This window comes from Amphiprion ocellaris, chromosome 6, assembly GCF_022539595.1.
Source record: "Amphiprion ocellaris isolate individual 3 ecotype Okinawa chromosome 6, ASM2253959v1, whole genome shotgun sequence".
Taxonomy (NCBI): Eukaryota; Metazoa; Chordata; class Actinopteri; family Pomacentridae; genus Amphiprion; species Amphiprion ocellaris.
This window is the reverse complement of record NC_072771.1, coordinates 15,445,417-15,467,075: the sequence shown is the minus strand read 5'-3', so window position 1 is coordinate 15,467,075 and position 21,659 is coordinate 15,445,417. Positions and strand designations below refer to the sequence as shown.

Below are 21,659 nucleotides of genomic sequence, written 5' to 3'. Positions count from 1 at the left end.
GACTGGGCTGAGACATAGCAGCATTTCAGAGTGGAAAAAAGTCCTATTTTACTGATGAAGCCTGGTTAGAGTTGTGTGGCAGCAATAGACGGTGTATGTAAGGAGACGAACAGGAGAGAGAACGAAATGATGGTAGATCAAACCAACAGTGTAGCATGGTGCTTGGGCTATTCATGTCTGGGGGGAAACAGGACAATTGACTCAGAGTGGTGAATTGGTGAATTGAATCCACTCTGACCAAGAAGAAGTCCATTCTTCAGAGACATGCTCCACCTTCTGGCTTGTATCTTTTATGAGAAGGACTTGTACTGCAGCAGAATAGTGACCCCAAACACGTCTCTGAGCTTTGACTTAAAGACAGAGAAGTGCTGACTGTCATGAACTTTCCTCCACATTCACCTGACCTGAACCCCACTGCACGTTTATATGACCCTTGGAAACTGAGAAAGCCAAACACTCAACATCACAAGAATATCTCTGGAACACTGTCAGTCCATGCTGGAATAAAATGGGTTATTAGGAGTCCATGTTAGGTGACGTGCATATGAATTCTAATATACATAAAATCTAAAATTCATGTACTTTTTGCAGAGATTCAATTTTTTATTCAGATTGTTAAGCTGATATTATTGTTTATAATGAAGAATTCCAAATTAAATTAGAAGCTAATGCAAAACAATAGTATCTTCTCTAGTGGCCTCAGACTTTTGGACCCAGCTCCATACAGTATTTATGAACGTATTTATATATATTCAATATGTTATTACAGTGCATTTCCACATGAGTGAAAAACACCATATAACAGTTAACAGAGATGCTGTAGAGCACATCTGGATGTAAATAATCAATTTCCGTTCTCTAACATGGTATCCTTATCCTCTCTGATATTCTTGCCAGTGTTGAGATATATTATTTAAATCCCAGCAGACTCACTCAGCAGAGTTGCAGAACCTTGAGGAAAGTAGGCTTTTCCTTCATACTTATCTACAGTAAAACAGGTGGGTCCATAACATCTCCACCCTGCCAACGGAACAATCCCATGTTCAGGAGATGAACATATTTGGGGTCAAAATTTGCTGCCATGTGCCTTGCTATGAAAAACGGGCCTGCTGCTCCACCATTAAAAATAATGGTGTTGGTCTCAACAGCTTCAACTAGTGCATTTGGTGTCAAAGCCTGAGCATCAGACCAGTGTGTGTCTTAAACTCAGAGAATAGTGATCACAATACATCAACAGCTCAACACTGATGGCAACGTTGCACAGACGATGGCAACTCCAACTAGTATGGGGAAAAAAAATAATGAGAGGAAGCTGTTGTTTGGCAACCGGTTTCAGAAAATAGAAACCAAACTGAGCAGAGGGGGAAGATTAAAGGTTTGGTCCTTTGGCAGCTCTACATAAACAACATTAAATCAACCCGAGCCAAGAAAGACGGTGTTTCTTTGATTAGACTAATTGAGACCATGTTAAAGGTTACTGTACAGGTTGCTGTGCAGTCTCACTAGCTAATCTTCCTGTGTTGATGTCTTCATTCCAGCTGGATTAGAACGTCTTCTCTCTCTACCGCTTTCACAGATGAGGCTGGCTGTCATCACAGGAAAAAACAAAGTTTGCCGGGTAAACAGCGAGTTGCGCAAATTGCTGTTTGTGTTTTGTTGGAGGATAGATGGCTGTTTGAGCTTCTCCTCCGGGTTAGTGCTGAGCGTTCCACTTTCTGAGGGAGAGATTAATAAGGACGCCTGTGGCACACTGGCTCTGAACAGCATCCACACCTAGCCTCTGACTTTGGCTCACAACATAAATCAGCCGGTGAAAGTAGAAAAAAAACGGCAGGCTAATCCCCTGTCTGTGTGATTGAGGAGACGCAGTGAGTGGGAGGATTGTCAGGAGCCTTTTTCTGACTGAAGGTCTTCGCACAGAGTGGTGGCTGCTGCAGGGACAGAGGGAGAATTTAGAGGCACTGACCCTTGAAGCAAACAGGAGTTAGCATTTGACTAAATGAAAGCAACCACCAAATCAGTGGACCTTTTTTTCTGTCTGAGGAAATGGTATTTTCTATTTCAGTTGTACTCTTCTGTTTAACACGAACACATGAGCAGCAGGGTGGTTTGGCGGTTAACAAGGTGTAGATTTAAATTAGCTGCAGCATCTTTTTGCATGTTTTCCTTGAACTGTATAAAGACTAGGGTGATGACTTTTTTACAACCTCATATCCCTGTATCATAATTTGATGAACTTTTATTAAAGATTAGATAAAATCTTACTTTTAAGGTGATTTGATAAAAAAAACCTCACGCACCAACTGATTTTAAAAATTTTAATTATCAGCTTTTTGGCCAGAATTTGAAGTCACTGGAAGCAAAGTAAAAATTGAACACAAGTGATATATATAACTTTACATAGGGTCAGCAAACACAAAAAGAAGTCAGTTGGTCACATTAATGTCATTGGACAGGATGAATCTCAATGGGAGGTTGTCCTTGTTGCGGCAGGACTCGTGTAATTCTTGCATAACTTTGATGGCACGCTCGCAGCACTGGTTGCTCCGGGCAATGTTGATTGGTGATTCATCTGTTTTCCAGTGGGTTTTCAAGCATTTGAGACCTTTTGGGTATTCATTCAGAGCTGCAGATAGTTCATCAAAATCTTCAGCACGGAACAATTGGCTGCTGAACCAATGGTCAGCCCATGGGTAAGAAATGAAAGAACAGATTTTGCGCAGTCTGCTCCGGGTTTCAGGCATCAGAATGAACGCAAGAAGGGCTAGAATGGCATGAGAATTCCAACGTGCATTGCTGATGTTTGGGACCTGTTGAAACTTCACGAAGGGGACCTCATTTCTCACAGTGAAGTGACGGAAGACACGTGAGATGGTAGAGAAACTTCATGTCGTCTCTCCAGCCGCCTGTTTCCTTGATTTCAGTTTTGCCATTGCTGAAGGCTGCTTTCAAGTTATCATAATTGCTCATCAAGTCCTTCACGAAGAAGTACTCAATGTTTGGTGATTTAGTCGACCCATGGAGCTCATCGTCCATAACAATGCGGAGAATGCGGTCCAGCACATGGTGCTGGCAACTGATGAACTTGGGTTTGGGGCTCCCTTTCTCTTCAAACATTTGCTGCAGCCGAACAACAACACCTGCCTTTTTGCCGGTGTTCACGCTTGTGGTGTCAGCAACTATCATTCGAATTGATCCCCACAGGTTGAACTCTTCTAATACACCCTGGAGCCCTTCTGCGATTGTTGCAGCTTTGCCGTCCTTCAATTTGAGTGCAGCCAACTTGATTTCTTTTGTTTCATTCTTGAGGACCATGGCCTGATGTTCAAAACCCTCAATGTGTTTGCCATCAAAGTGTATGCTCCACTTCTCCAGATGAAGAGTGCTGACCAAGTGCTTCTTCACCTCAGCAGCTCTTGTGTAGATAGCCTTATGGATTGCTGACTGACATGGGGTTGGGATTTCAATGCCCTCACCAGATAGCTGGCGACACACCTTTTGCTGCTCCATGGGACGACAGCTTTGAGCTTATAACAAGGCGTCTTGCAATGCCTGTTGGGTTATGCTTCCGTTTTCTCGTTGATGCTGCAGCCTCATCCTCCCAAGGACTGTCTTCACTGGTGTCACATGAGTCTGTGCTAGTTCCAGAGCAATCAGGTGGTGCTGAGCTGGATGGTGTGGATACAGTCGCTTCCATCGTCTTCCTTCGCTTGGATGGGTGGATGGTCTTAGCACTGGCAGGTTTGCCAGTGGAATAACCAACCTGACCTTTGCTCTCAATTTGCAGTTTGTAGAGGTTCTCATCCTCTTTGCACAGCCATTCACCTTTCACCTTGGTCACGTCAAACAGTTCATTCAGTGAATCAAAGTTTTGTTTCTTTCTGCAGTGCTCATAGTCTTTAAGAAGGTTTTCTAGTTTTGCACAAATGGCTTGATCAGACACATGCGGGAAGTTCAATGTCTTGCTCCATAAGTCCTTTAGCTCCACAGCAATTAGGCCGATCCTCTTTCTCCGTTCTTTGGCAGTGGATTCAAGAAATTTGAAGCGTCCAATGATGTGACTTTTCAGGGGCATGCGACTCCGTTCACTCAAGGGTGCTTCAAGGACTGCCACGTTGCGTCTTCTTGATGGCACTTGAAACTGGACTAAGTTCTTTGTCCAGGTTTTCTTGTTCTTCTCTATGCTAGAGGAGCTTTTCTTGAATGACATATTGTATTGTACTAATTAAGGAACTGCCTGCTCTGCAGCTGTGCATCCGCATATAGGATCAAGGCAGCGTACCTAGAGAGACATAGTAAAGTCCAGAACAGTTAAGAATGTCATGGAAAGAACTCGAATGTTCTGAAAAACAGCATGAATATTAATAATCCACGTAATCTAATGAGTGACTAAATGATAAGGCCTAAACTGCTGTGGTTGTTTCTATGAGTCGAACATGATTTTGCATGGAAAAAAACCTTATTCTCCCTCACCCAATCTTCATATTTATCAACTTCAAAACAACTACCAACACTTAGATTATCTTTTAAGGCATTGAATCATTTACTTTTCTATGGTTGGTGCATTTGGTACTGTTTGTGAATGCTTCTTTGGGCTTAACGAATTTAGTCCCATTGATAGTAATAGTGATTTTTTCAAAGTGGTTTGTGCGTGACCTTTTTCAATATTTCAACAGAATAAATGTCATTTTAATCATTAATAGGCAAAAGTTCATTCATTACTGCTACAGGAAATAATTTTTGAGAAAAAAAAGTCAAAAAGTCATCACCCTAATAAAGACACTCTGCCTGCAGCTGTAGCTCTTTATCTGATATCGGTGGTTGAATTGTTGACTTTGGATTTTATTCCACTACATTTCAGGGAATCTTTAGTTATAAGTCACTTTGCAGATTAACCATCTAACATTTAAAAACATCCATCCATCCATTATCTTTACACCGCTTAATCCTCATTAGGGTCACGGGGAAGCTAGAGTCTATCCCAGCTGACTTAAGGCCACTACACACTGAGATTTTCGGCTGTCCCTGATGAAAGATAACAATCGTGAGATAATCATGGCGATATCTTTAATCTTGGCTCTAAATCTGTGGTCCTATATCGCACTGTGAGACAGGTTCATGATCTTGTGACAAAAGACAAGCTGTGACAAAATTCTGACAGTGTCAGCAATTTGGGGTGATCATCTCACAGTGTTGCTGCGACCTATGACAACTAAGTAGCCAATAGAAATGTAATATAAAATGACGTACTGATCAGCGCGACAGTGGTGCTAAACCCAAATAGATGATTTGCGGCGACAATGGCAAAACGTATCAAAACAAGTATGTGGGATTTAAACAAAGAAGACAGCCTAGTAGAGCTGTGGCAGCAGAAGCCTTTTTGACGTGTCCTCCAGCTTGTACCACAACTGGACAAAGGATGAAGCTTGGAAGGAAGAAAGATTTCTCTCCAAACACATAAATGTCATCAGGGCGAGGACTCCGTTCTTGTTTCGCTAATTTCCCTGTGATTGTAGGTGCTCCGTTTATGCTTTGGTTGTTTATTTTTCATGGATGGACGGCGCACGCTTATGACATTTTATTCTTGTGCATTCACGTCAACTCACATACATCGTAGGCTGCGAATCAGCTTGCGTTTTCTTCGTGCAATCTGCACAGAGCAAACTTCATGTTGTGCCCAAAGATTATTAGATTCATGTCGTACAGTGCAGCAAGCTATTAATTTATAAGATTGTTAAAATTGTACAGTGTGTAGAGAGGGGACACCTGGACAGGTCACCAGTCTATCACAGGGCTACATATAGACAAACAATCACGCTCACATTCATACCTACGGACAATATAGAGTCACCAATTAACCTCAGCATGTTTCTGGACTGTGAGAAGAAGTTGGAGTTCCCACGGGAAGCCCATGCATGCACAAGGAGAACATGCAAACTCCATGCAGAAAGAAAGGCCGGGATATGAATCAGGGATCTTCTAGCTGCAAGGCCAAAGTATTAACCACCAAACCACTGCACAGCCCCATTTAAAAACATGAGGGTACAAAATACAATGCACTGTTACAGAAAACAAACCTTTCTCTCTTTCACACCCACACAATGTCACTTTTTATTTGCCATTTTCATGTCAGTTGTAAACAGTTCCACCCCTCTAAACTTCCTAGATGATTTCATTTAAATTGCTGCTGGAGGCCCGAAGAGGATAAATTACACAATATGCTACAGCAGTAAAATGCAGCTTGCACACTGTTGTACCTGTATCTAATGATACATCTTTATATCAGCACACACTGGACAGGTCACAGAGCTGACACAAAGAGACAGACCAGCCATGCACAATAACACCTACTGCCAATTTAGTATCACTGCAGCATGCAAAGCTTTGGACTGTGGGAGGAAACTTGAGCACCCTGAAATAACCTGCCCAAGCAAACTCCACACAGAACCTTTCTGTACAATCTTCTTGTGAGGTGACAGAGCTAACCACTGCACCACTGTGTGACCCGTAACTACACATTGCATAATATTAATCCATCTAATAATATATTTAATTAATAACAATATATTGGACTATTCTGTGAAATAGTTACTTTTACTTATATCACAATGGTAGCTCTTCACTAGTTTTACTTTGTAGAGGATTTGAGAACTTGTGGGGGTTTGATAGAAGTTTTTCCTCACAAACTGGAATGATAGAGGTTTATTTTAATCCAAAGCAATCTCTGGTCTTGGGCGCTCATTCCACCCACAAAAAGTGACATATTGAAAGAAAAGTAATAATATAGTAGAAAAATTAAAACCAGAAGGGCACTGGGAGAACACAGACTGCCACAGAGGCAAAAGTCGACTCTTCTATGATATTTGATTTTTCAATCCAAAACAGATCCGCACTAAACTTTATTTGATTCTTCCATTGCCCATTACTCCACCTTTCTGCAAAGTTTTGTGAAAACTGGCAATTGATAAACCTGCTGGCAGACAGACAAACAAACAAGCAAACAAAAAGGAATGAAAGCCTAAACTTTCTGGCAGAGGAAACTAAGGTTCAAGATACAAGACACCTCCTGAAGGGTATTTAGCGCTCCAACCAAAGAGAGCTGGACTCATTAAAGGTAGACCTTTTGTCTTTCATATCTTTTGCATCCTTTGTTCAAAAGAACCACAAAGTGAAGGGTATAAATGATCAGCTTGTGTTTATTTGATAATAATGTCACGTAAAGCCATTTATGAATAAGATTCATCTTTACTGCACTCCCTCGTGTATCAGTCACTGTTGGAAGCTACGTTTTGCTGTTTGAAGCAGCGAACGCCTCAGTGGCTTAGTTCTGTTTGCACTCGTTTCAGAGATTTTTCGAACCTGTGCAGTTAGGCTCCTTCATCATCAGCCTACCCTCCAGCTACAATACAATAAAAGCTATTAGCGTGTAATAATTACTGGGCAGGAGAAAAGTTATGGGACTCCTTCTGATCCAGGCAAATAAAATGTTGGACTGCATCCATAGGAGGAGAGTTATGGAGCAGAGAATACATTTTAAAGAACTGGCAGGGCAACACAGCAGAGGATAAATAACTATCTATCATACTAAGAATTTAAATGAATACATAGTAGACCGAGGCATGCACAGTGGCTTGGTGGTTTTGCACTTAGAGCAGCTAGAAGATTCCCGTCTTGCATCTCAGCCTGGGCCAAGGATCTTTCTGCAAGGAGTTTGCATGTTCTCCCTGTGCATGCATGGGCTTTCTCTGGGTACTCCTGCTGCCTAATTCTAAATTGTCTGTAGGTGTGACTGTTTGTTTGTCTCTATGTGTAGCTCTGTGATAGACTGGATTAAGCGGTGTATAGATGATGGATGGATGGATAGTAGACTGAACAAGGAGCAGCATGAATTCCTCTGCAAACATGGAGCATCATGAATACTGCTGTGTTAAGGATAGATGGTATTCTTTTGATTACAGGCCTTTACACTTACTTACATACATACATAATGAACAAACTTTTCTATGTGCCATATAACCAGACTCTTTCCTAGTAGACTCAAGTGCAATACATCGGTGCAATAGATCTGTTTACTCTACTTCTGTTCTTTTTTTATTTAATCTTTCTCATTTGTAGTATTAGTATACAGTCACTTTACACACTTAAGACTCTTGACACACTTTTAGAAACTTACATTTTGCACTTTGTATTTGTATTTTGTTTTTTGCATTTGGTACTTTATATTATTTGTTATTTGTATTTTACTACTAACCTCTGTGTAGCTGTGTATATTCCAGTAACCTTTGTGTATTGTTTATTGTACTCTGGCGAAATAATTTCCTTCGGGATGAATAAAGTAGATCTTATCTTATCTTATCTTATCTTATCTTATCTTATCTTATCTTATCTTATCTTATCTTATCTTACATGGTGCAAAGCCTCCTGCTGCTGTGTTCACTTACTGGCAGTGTACCTTTGTTAAAATTAATCCACAGCATGTCTGATCCAGTAAGATCAGCATCAGAGCACCACCTCAAAATTGTGTTTTTGTCTGGTGGAGTAAAATGATCATGTTCAGAGAAAAGATATTCACTTCTACACAAACCACAGGCCACATTCGTCCAACTCTGGATTCATGGACTTCTCTCAAACGCTGAAATGTGTCGGAAATTGATCGCTTTCATTGATCACAGGCAGACTAGTGAAGCTACCAAACGGGTAAACTGGCTCACCACAAGTAATGTGAGGAAACTGATATTCCTCATCCTGCCGTAAGAGCTTCACAGGAATAACACTGAAACACTGTGTTACGGTGCAGTGCAGCTCTTCACTGGAAGTGGGAAACATTTTGGCAGCAGACCTGTGGAAATGCTGTGGGCAATGGGATGTCAGTAATGTGAGGGTTATCCACCTCTCATGGTGTTATTGGCAGCAGCGCAGTGGTAAATTGGTTGATGTTTTTTTACTCCTCCACTCTTAACCTCCTCTTCACATCAATATATCTGCTGTATTTAATATTCGACTCCATCAACATTATGCTTGATTTTCTTTGAATAACCGGCAGATAAATTATGAAAACAACCATCAGGGATACATCCTCTAACCTGGAATAAATTCTTTTTTTCTTGGCTCTAGGTTTTGTCATGGCCTCTTATAATTGTTGCTTTTAATATGATAATTCCAATGCAGTGTAGGTAATCATGTTACCTGCTCTCATTGCTTTCTGACTGCAAGTAGTGACTGAATACTACATGTGAAGTCCACAGAGTGATTTAAGTGCCTTAATCAATCAAAACCACTCATTCTTGATGTTACTATACCATTTTATAAGTATTATCATCCTAGGTCATCCCTGTACATACAGTAGGAACCTCCTCCACCTTCACATTGACTGAGTAGATGGTTCACTCTGTGTACTGGTGCTCCATTATACCCTTATTTTAATGGTGGTGGAGCCACAATTTTGCACTAACAAGGAGGAATATTCATCTATATTTGGAGGCTGAAGGAGTTGATGGTGGTGGAAGTCAGTGGATTTTCAGCTTGGAGACTTGGGTTCCAGTCTGGTCTCAGAACCATTATTTTAGCATTACTTTTCCTTATCCTAACTTTTGTTTTCTCTCACTGCTTATTTGACTTTTCCGTTGCTGTTTTCTTATTAGGCACCAGAACTAACTGGGTTTAGAAAAGGATAATTTTTAGTTTTTTAGTTAGAATATGCCCTGTCGCTATGTGTTCATCATTTTTTAAATGTAATTTTGTTTTATTATCCGTTATTAGTCCCATGAGGGGAAATTCTGATTTTCACATATCTCCCCAATTGGGGGAGTCAGAGTGCAGGGTCAGCTGCAGTACAGTTCCCCTGGAGCAGGAAGGGTTGAGGGCCTTGCTCAAGGGCCCAGCAGTGGCCACATTGGGGTTTGAACCACCGACCTTGTGAGTAGGAGTCCAGAGACTTAACTGTTGTGCCACCACCACCCCATCAAGCTACAAAGGCTCCATTTCGTACAAAGTTGCCTTTGTTACTGGGGTTACTTTCTGTTTATCAGTGATCAAAATGGATAAAGCACCTTCTGGCCTACTACAACAACCCTGTCTTCACAAAATTAGACACCCTTATTTGGTTGAAATTTTGTCTTTTCAGACACCCCAGCTTGTTAGGAAGATGAGATCAGAGCAGATGGTTGGCCACACTATAGTGGATCAGGTTAAGGGCCTTGTTCAAGGGCCCAACAGCGCTGGGTCTTGAACCACCAACCATCCAGTCAGTAGCCAAAATCCTTAACAGCTCAGCAAATTACTTTCCTAGACAACTAAACTTAATTTCCTTACATGGACATTTTGGCACTTTTGAACTGCAAGCCTTTGTACAATGTCCCAACTGAGAAATTATTTCAAAATGAAACTGATAATGGAGTTTAGGATGAGTTGACTAGAAGGAGGAGGAGGTTGGTCCCTCCTGGGAATGTCAGTAACGATTATTTAATGGGATGATAACATCTAAATCACACACTAAAACAAACTCTGGGTCATTGATTGTTTCTTGTAATTGAACGGGGAGTCCCATTAAAACAAACTAAGCTGAACAAAGAATAAATGCAGAACAATATATGGCAAATAAAAAGTGTATGTTTTTAATATACTTTCTTGTGTCATCACGGGCTGGACAAATTCCCTGATCTGTGTTAATGAGCAAATCCTCCATTCAGAAGCTTTGATTCGATTTAATGTATGCAATATTTAAAGTACTTCATCTCCACTTGAAATTAATATGACAAGCTGTTACTCAACCGGTCTTCCGTTTATATCCTGTTTTCATTATATGAATCATTAAGTTATCAATTTGGTGATGGTATTTGCTGGGATTGAATCCTGTAGGGCTCATTAAGCCTTTCCTAGCTGCTAACATTCTGAACAACAATGAACCAGAGTCATCCTGGCGGACACACAGAGCCGAAGCTCATCAGCGAGAATGGGAATCCCAGTTCAGTCTGCTGGAGGCTGTGCTGTGAATAAACCCTTCAGCCACCAATAAATGTCAGCGGCTGTCCCAGCAAAGGAAATGTGTCGCGGCGACAAGACAAACATGCTTCCTGTGTGTGATTCATTACGCCAGGAGTGAGTGCGGCTGCACCTCCACTCATCTCACTGAGCCTTGTTTAAATTACGGAGGACAGACACAGACGACCAGGAAAGGTCAAGCAGTCCAGCCTGCATGTTAATTATCTACTGTCGCTGCAGACACAGCTCACACATCTGCATGGATTACCATCAGTGTTGGTAAACATACAGTAAGAGCAGCTGACCGGTGCGATAATGACCTGACCTTTCATTAAAGATGCACAAGGCAGTTGGACAATGAAAACACCTCGCGGTCATGTACTGTGAGGTCAGTGAACTGCCCGCTCATGTTAATTGCTTGTACATCAGTTTCAATTTGTCGCCTTTTCTCGGGGGGGAGGGGGGGAGCAACTTTATTTTGACAGTCGTGATGAGTTTTCAACCCCAGGAGTGTTATTGTGACAATTTAAATGAATCTTCAGGGTTTAATTAGTTGGAATGGGATGTCAACATTATGATTTAAGTATCACGTGTTACTAAGCATCACATCAGTGGTGAGGATGGTGATTACTTGTCATGAAAGACAGGAAAACAGAAAAAGTAGTTGCAATAAAAATAGTTTTTTCATGCACAGTTTATTTAATCATTGTGTCTGTGTTTTTCTCCTAAGAGAATTGTTTAAACCAGTATTTATTAATATGGCATTTTGTTCAGCTGTGAGAGTGAACAGAAAAGGAGACGCCAGAAAGGAGTTATGTGACAATTGGCGTACGTTTGTCTGTCTGTCTTTCTGTGCACAACATTACTCAAAAATGGACTAACGAATTTGCATGACATTTTCAGGGAAGTTAAAACTGATTAGATTTTGAACTTAACTTTTCTGAAATGCTATTACATATTTCTCTGTGCATTATACAGCTATCCGGTTTTGAAATTACAACAAATTTCTGCCTTTTCTCCAACATAGGCCTGATATTACATCCTCGCAAAACAGATAAAATAGACACAAAATTAGGGATTTTCTTTCCATTACAGTGATTCAAAAGTTGTGGCCAAAAGTCGAGTGCAGGTTTCCTGTGTGCAAGAAGGCAAATGGTGGGGCAGTGGTCCCCAGCTGGTATGGGGCCATGGGTCATTTGGTACTGGACCGCACAGAGAGAGAAAAAAATGGTTTATTTTATATTATATTTCTGGCCAAGTTTGCAGGGTGTTTTATTTTTTAAAAATGACTAGATCGTCTTCCCGTGGCTTCCATCTGTGTTTTTTTCCCGCACTTGTTGGTAAATGAAGCCGTCAATCTGTCAAAATTAATTTAAAAAAAACAATAGTAAATAGTAAATTAAATAAAGTAAATATTAAGCAATAACAAGTAATTTTATTTGTTTAGGACCCTTTAAAAAAAAAAAATCATTATTACTCCGCCAAAGAACATGGCAGAGTGATGTGACGATTGGCGTATGTTTGTCTGTCTGTCTGTTTGTCTGTCTGTTAGCAACATTGCTCAAAAACGGACTAAATCCACGGATTTGTTAAAGATTTCTGCATCACTGCAAGATAGCGGCACAGCGTCACTGTAACTATGACAACAAGTGAACACTACTGGGGGTGTTTCCGAGTCCAATCAATTCCCGCCGCCTGCTACATATTTAGGTCAAGCAGTTTGGTATCCGTTCATAATGTACACATGCACAACACACGTCTGTGCTCAGTGCAAGGTCATTTTGTTTGTGGGTATATCTATATTAAATGGCCAAATTCTATGTTGCGGTGATTTCTGCCACAAATTTATTCAAGATTTCAGTCGTTGGAAATTATATGACTGATCACCCTTGGCGGAGTTCTAACCTCTCTGAGTGCTTTTCTTGTTCTTTATGGGATTGTCAATAGAGGGAACAAAATTCACATCCCACACTAAGTCATCTAATCCTTTGTTGACGTAAAAATATTTAATTATAGCAGCTTTAAAGTATCTCTGTGCCTTTTTACCAAAAAATAGTCACAGTAGATCTAAAATTATTTCATTAAGGATTTCACTTTACACATTTTGGTCTCCCTGAGAGTCTCAATACTGTTTTAGAGTCTCAGGCACAACAATAAAATTTTATGGGACGTAGGGGAGCTAAAATATAATGAAACTGAATACTGAACATATTCCAGCCTTCATAGTGAAAATAAGGTTGTTCTTCAAAAATCCATTACAGAAAACCCCAGTAAGAGTGGAAATGTGTTGAGCAGACTGGTATAATGAGAGGAGGGGTCGGCTGCCATCCCTGTCTGTTCCCGGTTTTTAACAGCTCCCTCTTTAATAGCAGGCAGTTAGAGCCTCAGTGGGGAGCGGAGACGTGCCAGTGGTGACTCCGGCTCGGCCTTCTTTCAGTATGTTATTTATGAGCCGTTTTCCTCTGACAGCCTGAAGGAGGCAGGCTTGTTACTCCGTGCCAAGTGAAGGAGGGCCAAGTGTGGTCTGCAATCTAGTTCATAGTCCCTCCCTCTCCAAACAGGAATGCTTTTGGGATGTGGAGCCGAGCATCATCAGCTGCTGTGGGCGTCGCAGTGTGGAGGCAACTGAAGGATTTGCCCACATCACCATGGAGACAGTAGTACGCAGCAGTTTAGAAAGCGACGAGACAAATCCCACCCCCTCTCTGTCCTGTTTTTTTAAGGTATTTTAAAACCCGGTGCTCAAGTTTCCCCCCTCAGGGGTTCTCCATCCCTGGAATTGTTACTCACAAAACCAAACACACAGACAGCTCAGAAAACTGTGGCACATATACCAAAACACACACATACGTGCAAAAGTGTGTACAGAAACTATAGCATGAAAACACTGATGATTCAGAAAGGACGTCACACTAGCTCATTTGTGTATGATCCCTTTGCTGACATTCTCCAAGACAACGACAAAATAAACAGGGTGACTATTTCATATAAAAAGAAAATCTACAGCAATAGCCAGTGATAAAGCACAGGTTTCATGCTTTAGTCTGGAGAGATACACCTGGAGACTTGATCAGAAAGGTATTTGATCAAATCTCCAGAGTAACTGGCAAGATCTAAGTTTCTTGTCAGTTAATGTCCAGCAGAGCGTGTCAAAGGCAAGAAGTTAAAGCTGCAGTAGGCAGAAATCTTGCTTCAAATGTGCAGACGATAGATAGTCAAGATAAAAGCCGATAGTTATGTAGGGCATTCTCCTGAGTGAAAATCCATCCAACACCCTGTACTTTCACATCCTATTATAACTGCTATTTGACCTGTTCTGGGTAAAAAGACCTGAGATTGTGAAATCTCCTGTCATGGTTAGGTTTGCAAAAAGCCTGAAAACTGAGCTAGGATGGGAGCAGAAGTTTAATTTTCTCAGACCAATTTGAAAAAATTACAATACGCTGAGAAGTTAGTATGGATTTTTTTACGCCAAACAAATGCTGCCTACTCCATCTTTAAAAACTGGCTATAGTACAGTCACTGATGTTTCTTTTAACCTTTACATGCATAAGTGGGTCAAAAATGACAAAGTGAGGTCATTTTCTTGCAATATCTTTGTAATGAAAAGCTTTTATCATTTCATATTCCAGCTATTCATCAAAAAACATATTTTTAATATTATTCTATTAAAATTTTTAAGTTACCTTTTATGCTTTTAAAGAAATTGTGATATTTGTATTACTGAATCAAGCTCTTTATCACTGATAATATCATACAAGAAGTGACGCACAAACATGGAGGAAAGAAGAGTAGTAACAGCTGGAGGAAAAGATTGGAAAAATGTCAACAAAATGGATGTTGACATTCTTCTATTGCTGTTCTGTGTAATGGTCTTCTTTTTCAATCATCAAAATGTTCAAAATCGGTTATAAAGTGAAAAATAAACATGTTTCAAACATGAAATCATTCTTGTGTGGACAAAAATAAAATATAATACAAACAACAATATGACAAAAATGGTATAAAAGCACATTGATTCTTATACGGGTCATTTTTGACCCACTTGTGGAAGAGCGTAGGGTTCAATCAGTCATGCATCTAAGGGTTAAAAACATTTCACCCTAATAATAAATCTGTAAAAGATCGTACCGCTGTCACTGTTGTCGTCCACCAGGATGATCTCTTTGAGCAGGTGAGCCGGCGTGTGATTGACCACACTGTGGACGGAGCGCAGGATCACTGATAGCGCCTCGTTGACAAAGATGAAAACCACAGAGATCTGAGGAAGGTCCTCCGGGTACGTGAGCTGCTTACACCTGAGAAGATAAAATTAAGATCAGTTCTCAAACCACCTAAACTTCTGTCAACTGCAATTTTGTTTTGTAACATTTCACATGAGCAGCTAGCTGACACAGACGATTAGTTTGGAAAAATATGTTGCCTGCCTTCATGCTGAGAGTTAAACGAAAAGATTAATACAGCTTTTTTATCTGTATGATGCATTTAAAGCTACAGCCAGGAGACAGTAGAAGATTACAGACTTCAAACTCCTTCTAATACCTCCACAAGGGCTCCTGGAGCCACCTCAAAGACCTCTGTGTGACCCTGAACCCAGCAGCAGTATAAACTTTACTCACGGGCGTTTTGACTTGTCATAGCATGATAATCTCAGGTGGAACGAATGACATTAATGGCAGCTCTGTTCCATTTAGTTGTGCCGGTGGGTGTGTGCAAAAGCAGGGCCTTAGAACTGGCACACCTGCTGTAACTGGGACACAGTCATAGTTAATGTGATTGTCTGCACATGTTTGAAAAGTCAAAATGTTCACATGGAAAATTTTATGAGATGGACGTGTTGAGAAATCAGCCTCATAGTTTCCTTCTGCTGGTTGGACTTTAAAACATGTTTTCTTTGACTTGGTAAGATGTTCAGTGAAACATTCCCAGCATATTCCCATGTTGCAAACAGCCTTATATTTCTCTTCAAAAACAGGGATATATATCCGGAATCAGTCTTTCCTCAGTGCACCAAACCAGCAAGGTAAAAAATAACACTGTGTAGTACACTGAGACTGCTGCTGCTGCAGTATAGAAAGCATGTGTTGAGAAAAAAGGTCAAGAAGAATGTATCTTTGTTTGTGTTTGACACATTCATGAGCTGGTAACCTCCCCGGAATCCACCATACATGCTCTTATGCAGCAGGAGGATGTACTCGTGTTGTCTAATTTTCAATGCTGACACAAGGACTTTTCATTTGGAGACAGACGTTCACATTTTCAGTGCAAACAAACATTCTATTATCAGTGAAAACTCAGCATTAAGTGTTTAATGAACGTTTAAGCCCACTTTTGAGTATATTTACATCCTCTGTAGTTCAACTATGATTTGATCTTCAGAGCTGCAGCTCCCAAAGTGGTGGTTATGAGATGATCTTCAGAAATCAAAGTTTTAAAAAAGCCACGAATGTTAGGAAATAGACTAATGTTCAAAAGTTTGGGGTCACCCAGACAAATTCATGTTTTCAATGAAAACTCACACTTTTATTCATGTGCTAACATAACTGCACAAGGGTTTTCTAATCATCAATTAGCCTTTCAACACCATTAGCTAACACAATGTAGCATTAGAACACAGGACTGATGGTTGCTGGAAATGTTCCTCTGTACCCCTATGTAGATATTCCATTAAAAATCAGCCGTTTCCTGCTAGAATAGTCATTTACCATGTTAACAATGTCTAGACTGTATTTCTGATTAATTTAATGTCATCTTCATTGAAAAAAACAGTTTTTCTTTTAAAAATATGGACATTTCTAAGTGACCCCAAACTTTTGAACAGTGTATTTTTTTTATGTTTTTTTTAAATGGAGGTCTGTTGCTCGCAGGGGACACCCTGGACAGGTCACCAGTCTATCATGTCGCTACATATAGAGACAATCACACTCACATTCACACTTGTGGATGTAATTTACAAATTAACCTCAACGTGTTTTTGGACTGTGGGAGGAAGCCAGAGAAAGCCCATGAATGCACAGGCAGAACATACAAACTTCATGCAGAAAGATCCTGGAAAGGCCGGGACATGAATTGGGGATCTTCTAGCTGCAAGGTGAAAGTGCTAACCAACAAGCCACTGTGCAGCCCGGGCCAATACCCCTTCTGTATGTTCTATGTTTATACTGTATCTATACTTTATATTTTGTGCAGCACAATTTGCACATTACCTCTTTTTTTATACTTGTAAAATGTGTGGCATGTGGGCTACTGTATACCTGAATTTCCCCAAGCAGCTGAATATCATATCTATTATGTGTTTGCATATGAATAGATTCTGATGCTGATTCCCTCCTGGATATTATGATTCTGTGTAATGGAAATCCATTGTCCAGGTCTCTGATCTCTGCCTGCTTTGTTTACAACTGTGAAACATCTAGAAATATTTCGTATTCAGTTACCAAGGCTACAAGCCGTAGCCATGCTATCAGCTTGGTGAGGCTGTTATTACTGCTTTGGGCTAAATGCTTGTTGCCAGCATGCAAATCATAATGGATGCAGAACACGGCTGAGACACATGGAAATGTCATTAGTTTGGCAGGTATTTGGCCATAAAGCAAAGCAGTAACAAAATATAATGTTTGGAATTGAAATTTTAACCCAATGACATGTTGATGGGAACAGATCATTGACTTACCGCTGTGGTTAAAACCAAGAAATGATTAACGTAATGATGATCTACAAGCAGAATTAAAGTCTGACTATGGTGCTGTAGAGGATGAAAGCGATTGCGACATTTGTTTTCAATTTTTATTATGAGATGGAGACTCCACATTCTGTCAGAATGGTGAATGCAGCAGATAAACAGCCAAACTGGTGTAACTTTCAACCTCTGGGAACTCATTCAGAACAGAAAGAGCAGACAGTGGCTAGACGTGGTGTAGACGCATGACTCTGCCAAAAAACAGAAACCTGAATAATCCTAGAATCATACGAACATTGATACCAACTCCCAATAATAACTTCATTATAACTTTGTTTTATATAGCAACCTCAAGAACAGTGTTCACAAAATGCTTTGACAGTCAAAACATGCAAGATATAGGAGACAAGTCAGAGCAGTCAATTAAAATAAATAGTAAAACTGATAATAAATGAAGTGAATTATTAGCTAGATTAGCACTCATATCAAACATGGGAACTAGGCAGTTTGATAATTAAAGAATAAGATTGAGGGTTAAAATTAAAAATCAAAAAATTTAGAGAACTAAAAAATTATAGAGACAACATCACACCAAAGAACCAGGCAGCTAAAAGTAAAATAAAACAAGAGAGAATATATAAAATTAAAGCTGAAAGTAGCATTGGAATGGGTCCTTGCATCCTTGCTGATCAGCAAATCAAAGCATGTCCAGCAGGTTGCGCTGCGACTGAGAGTGTATTTCGGCCCATGGCCTTTTTGATGGCGACCTATCAAAACTGTCCACCAGGTGGCGCTATCACTGTGAATGCATATCGGCCTAGGTATGTTATCAGGGCTGGAGTCTGATCACACATGTAAAGTTAGAGGCAGATTGCAGCATGTACAGGCAAGTTACACAGCATTTCCTGTTTCATGGTGAAATGTCGAAATTCCACCAGCTGCCATTTCCACGACCGCAGATTTTTGCAGCATTTTGATAACTTTTGATCACCTATGCCTGCTGAACATCCTCGCCAAATTTCAGCTGTGTCGGGGTTACTCTGTTTGACTTTATAGCTTTTGAAAATGTCCAGAAATTACCCAAAATTGTCCAAAATATGACACATAATTCAAAATGGCTGACTTCCTGTTGTGTTTTGGACATGGGCATCTATAACACTTTTGTGCATCTTGACAAGTTACACATGCCTACCAAATTTCATAACCCTAGGTGACATGTACTGGTCGTAGTAAAAAAAAATGTTTGAAATTTTCCAGGTGGCGCTATGGAGCCATTTTGGTACACACATGTCCCATAAAATCTAAAATTTTTCACCAGTCCTGATGTGTGTGTAAATTTTCACGTGTTTGAGTAATTTTAGGCCCTCAAAATTGCAATTTTAAAACAGAAAAATGATGAAAAATAATAACTCCATGGGTTTCAATAGGGTTTACGTGCTCATACCCTAATAAACAGGACAATATAGAAAACAGAACACTAAAATTAAGAAAAGCTACAAGTAAACTTAACACGAAAGCATGTCTATAAAAGTGGGTTTTCAGAAGTAATTTACAAGAAGTTGCTGACTACAAGCCTTATCTCCTCAGACAGGTTGTTCCAAAACCAAGGGGCCCTGATGGAGAAAGCTCCCTTAGATTTAAGCCTGGAGTTTGGAATGACCACAAGGGATCCACCTGAGGATCTAAGGCTGCTAGCAGCCTCATAAGGGGTTAACAGACGTTCCATGATCAGAAATAACAATAATACATACAAGTGTGCTAGAAATGTGCTCAGTCCCTGTGCTCCTCTTCAGCCTCCTTTCCTCCTTCATTACCAGTCAGCTCTCTGCTTCCATCCTGTGCTCTCATACGTCGACTCGATGGGAACCTCTCTGGTACATCTGCGCCTGTTTTCCTACTTCGTGTTGCCATGTACAGTGACCCTGTTAATGAAACGAGCAGAGCACTACTCCGGTGAAAAACGGGGCATTCACTCGGCCTGAGCTCCACACATCCCGTCACAATGCTGCCGCTCTCCTCTGGCGATAATCTGTTCTCTAAAGTCTGTCAAACTTGGCTGTCATTTCCCGAAAAATACAGTATTTTCTCCCAGACACACTGCGACTTTGAAGTTTGAAATAACAGCGTTGACTGGACAGAGGCACTTAGCTGATTCCTATGGCAACTGTGAGCAAACACACAGCCAGCGTCTTGTAAATCTTTCCATGCTGCCCTAATTAGGCCCCAAACGCAACGGCTGAAAAACACATTTCACTCGCTTCTGCCTTTGTTTCCCCCATGTTTTCATGTACCTTATTCAGTGGGCCGAGTCATTATGGAGGCATAATGAGTTAGCTATTATAATTGTTGTGGTTGAATTATTTACAAGAGATTGAAACACTTGTAGCACCGTTCTGTATCCGGATGTAAGACTGATATAAATAAACTACAGTGTAAACAAACCAATGAGTTCAATTTAGCTTCAGTAAATCCTGTTAAGGCCTGTAAGTCTTTCACTGAACATGAAGACAGAATGGTGCAAAAGGCAATGACATCAACTCCACCGAAACATAAAAGTATGATTTAAAATTATCACTACAGAGTCATATTTTCATATATAACCTGGCAGCGTCACAGTCAAAAAATCTGGTGCTGCAACCCTACTTTGGACATGGTTTGTATAAAAACAGCACGTTAGCTGCTCTTCCACTCTCGCTGTGAGCCATCTGAACTCTTCTGGTGCTTGGTGCCCTGATAGCCCTGTGAACTGGGATGTCAGCTTGAGTCAGCAGCATCGGTGGGGTCAGGCCATGGGGGGACGGCCACGCAGCAGATGGATCCCAGCATGGTGCTTAAGTTACATCCCCCCTCTCTTCCACCGTTGGAAGCCTCCTCGTGCTCCACAGCCACCGCTTCATGTGCGACAGTGTGCGTGTGTGTGTGTGTGTGTGTGTGTGTGTGTGTGTGTGTGTGTGTGTGTGTGTGTGTGTAGCGGGCATGTGTTAGGAGTTTCTCACCTCTCAACAATGAGAATTGGCAGAGGACAAACTAGTAATTATGTAGGATGACACAACAGATGGCATCTTATTTACTCGTGAAATTATATAGTAAATGTTTTGCATATCACATTAAAAAAAAGTGAGGTAAAGTAATTTCTGTGACTGTTTCACATTTTTAGCTTCTCTACTTTTTTTTTTTTTTACTTTGTACTACTCCCTCATGCACCACTTCTCACCAGGACACACTGGTCACATTAACTCCCATTGTACAACAATCCCTTGAAATTTGCAGGGGTTGGTTTTAATTTGAGGTTTCTTCGGATTTATTCTATTCATGCATGCTGTTGCACTCAACTCTAAACTGCCTGTTAAAGGTCTGACCTTTAAATGCAACTAGGATGTGGGTATGACGGAACTGAGAGCCATTTTCAAGTTCATGCAAGCTGTTAATAGTCCTATAAAGATGGAAGAAATGTAAAGAAAGAATATAGAACTGTGAAAATAATAACATACGAAAAGGTTTTAGCCAGTGACTTTGCATTTTATTGATGAGAACGATAAAATGTGAATTTTTTAATCATTACTACTGACTGTAGACAAAATAGGATTATTTTTCAGGCCTGTATTTGTTGACCAAATGCTTCAAAAGAAGATATGGCTATAGATGGGATATCTGTCAGTCAGAGATAAGTCCAAACATTTCCTTCAACAAAACCACGCTTGATGAGATGTATATAGTCGTCCCTTGCCATATTGCGGTTTGTTTTTTATGATCTCACTCTATCGCAGATTTATAAATTGTATATATCTAAAATCTAGTATCGCAGATTCTGCGGTATAAAAGCACTTTTATATATTTATGATTTTAATTATTTTTGCAGTAAAATAAGCATTTTCTAGCCTAAACAATTGAAAACAATGTAAGAAAAATAACCAAAATAATAATTAAAACATATTAAAAGAATATTATAAGGAAATAAAATGCGTAGTGTACAGCGCTGTGAGCTGATTGGCTCAGCAAC

At 40.3% G+C, this 21,659-nt stretch overlaps 1 protein-coding gene across 1 annotated transcript in view; it reads right to left on the bottom strand.

Annotated features, from left to right (window-relative positions):
• The window catches only part of galnt9 (polypeptide N-acetylgalactosaminyltransferase 9), a 132,811-nt gene that overhangs the window by 70,464 nt on the left and 40,688 nt on the right, over positions 1–21,659 (bottom strand). The window contains exon 3 of the mRNA XM_023271550.3: positions 15,112–15,278. Coding sequence (XP_023127318.1) covers positions 15,112–15,278 — 167 coding nt within the window. The remainder of the gene's footprint in view (positions 1–15,111; positions 15,279–21,659) is intronic.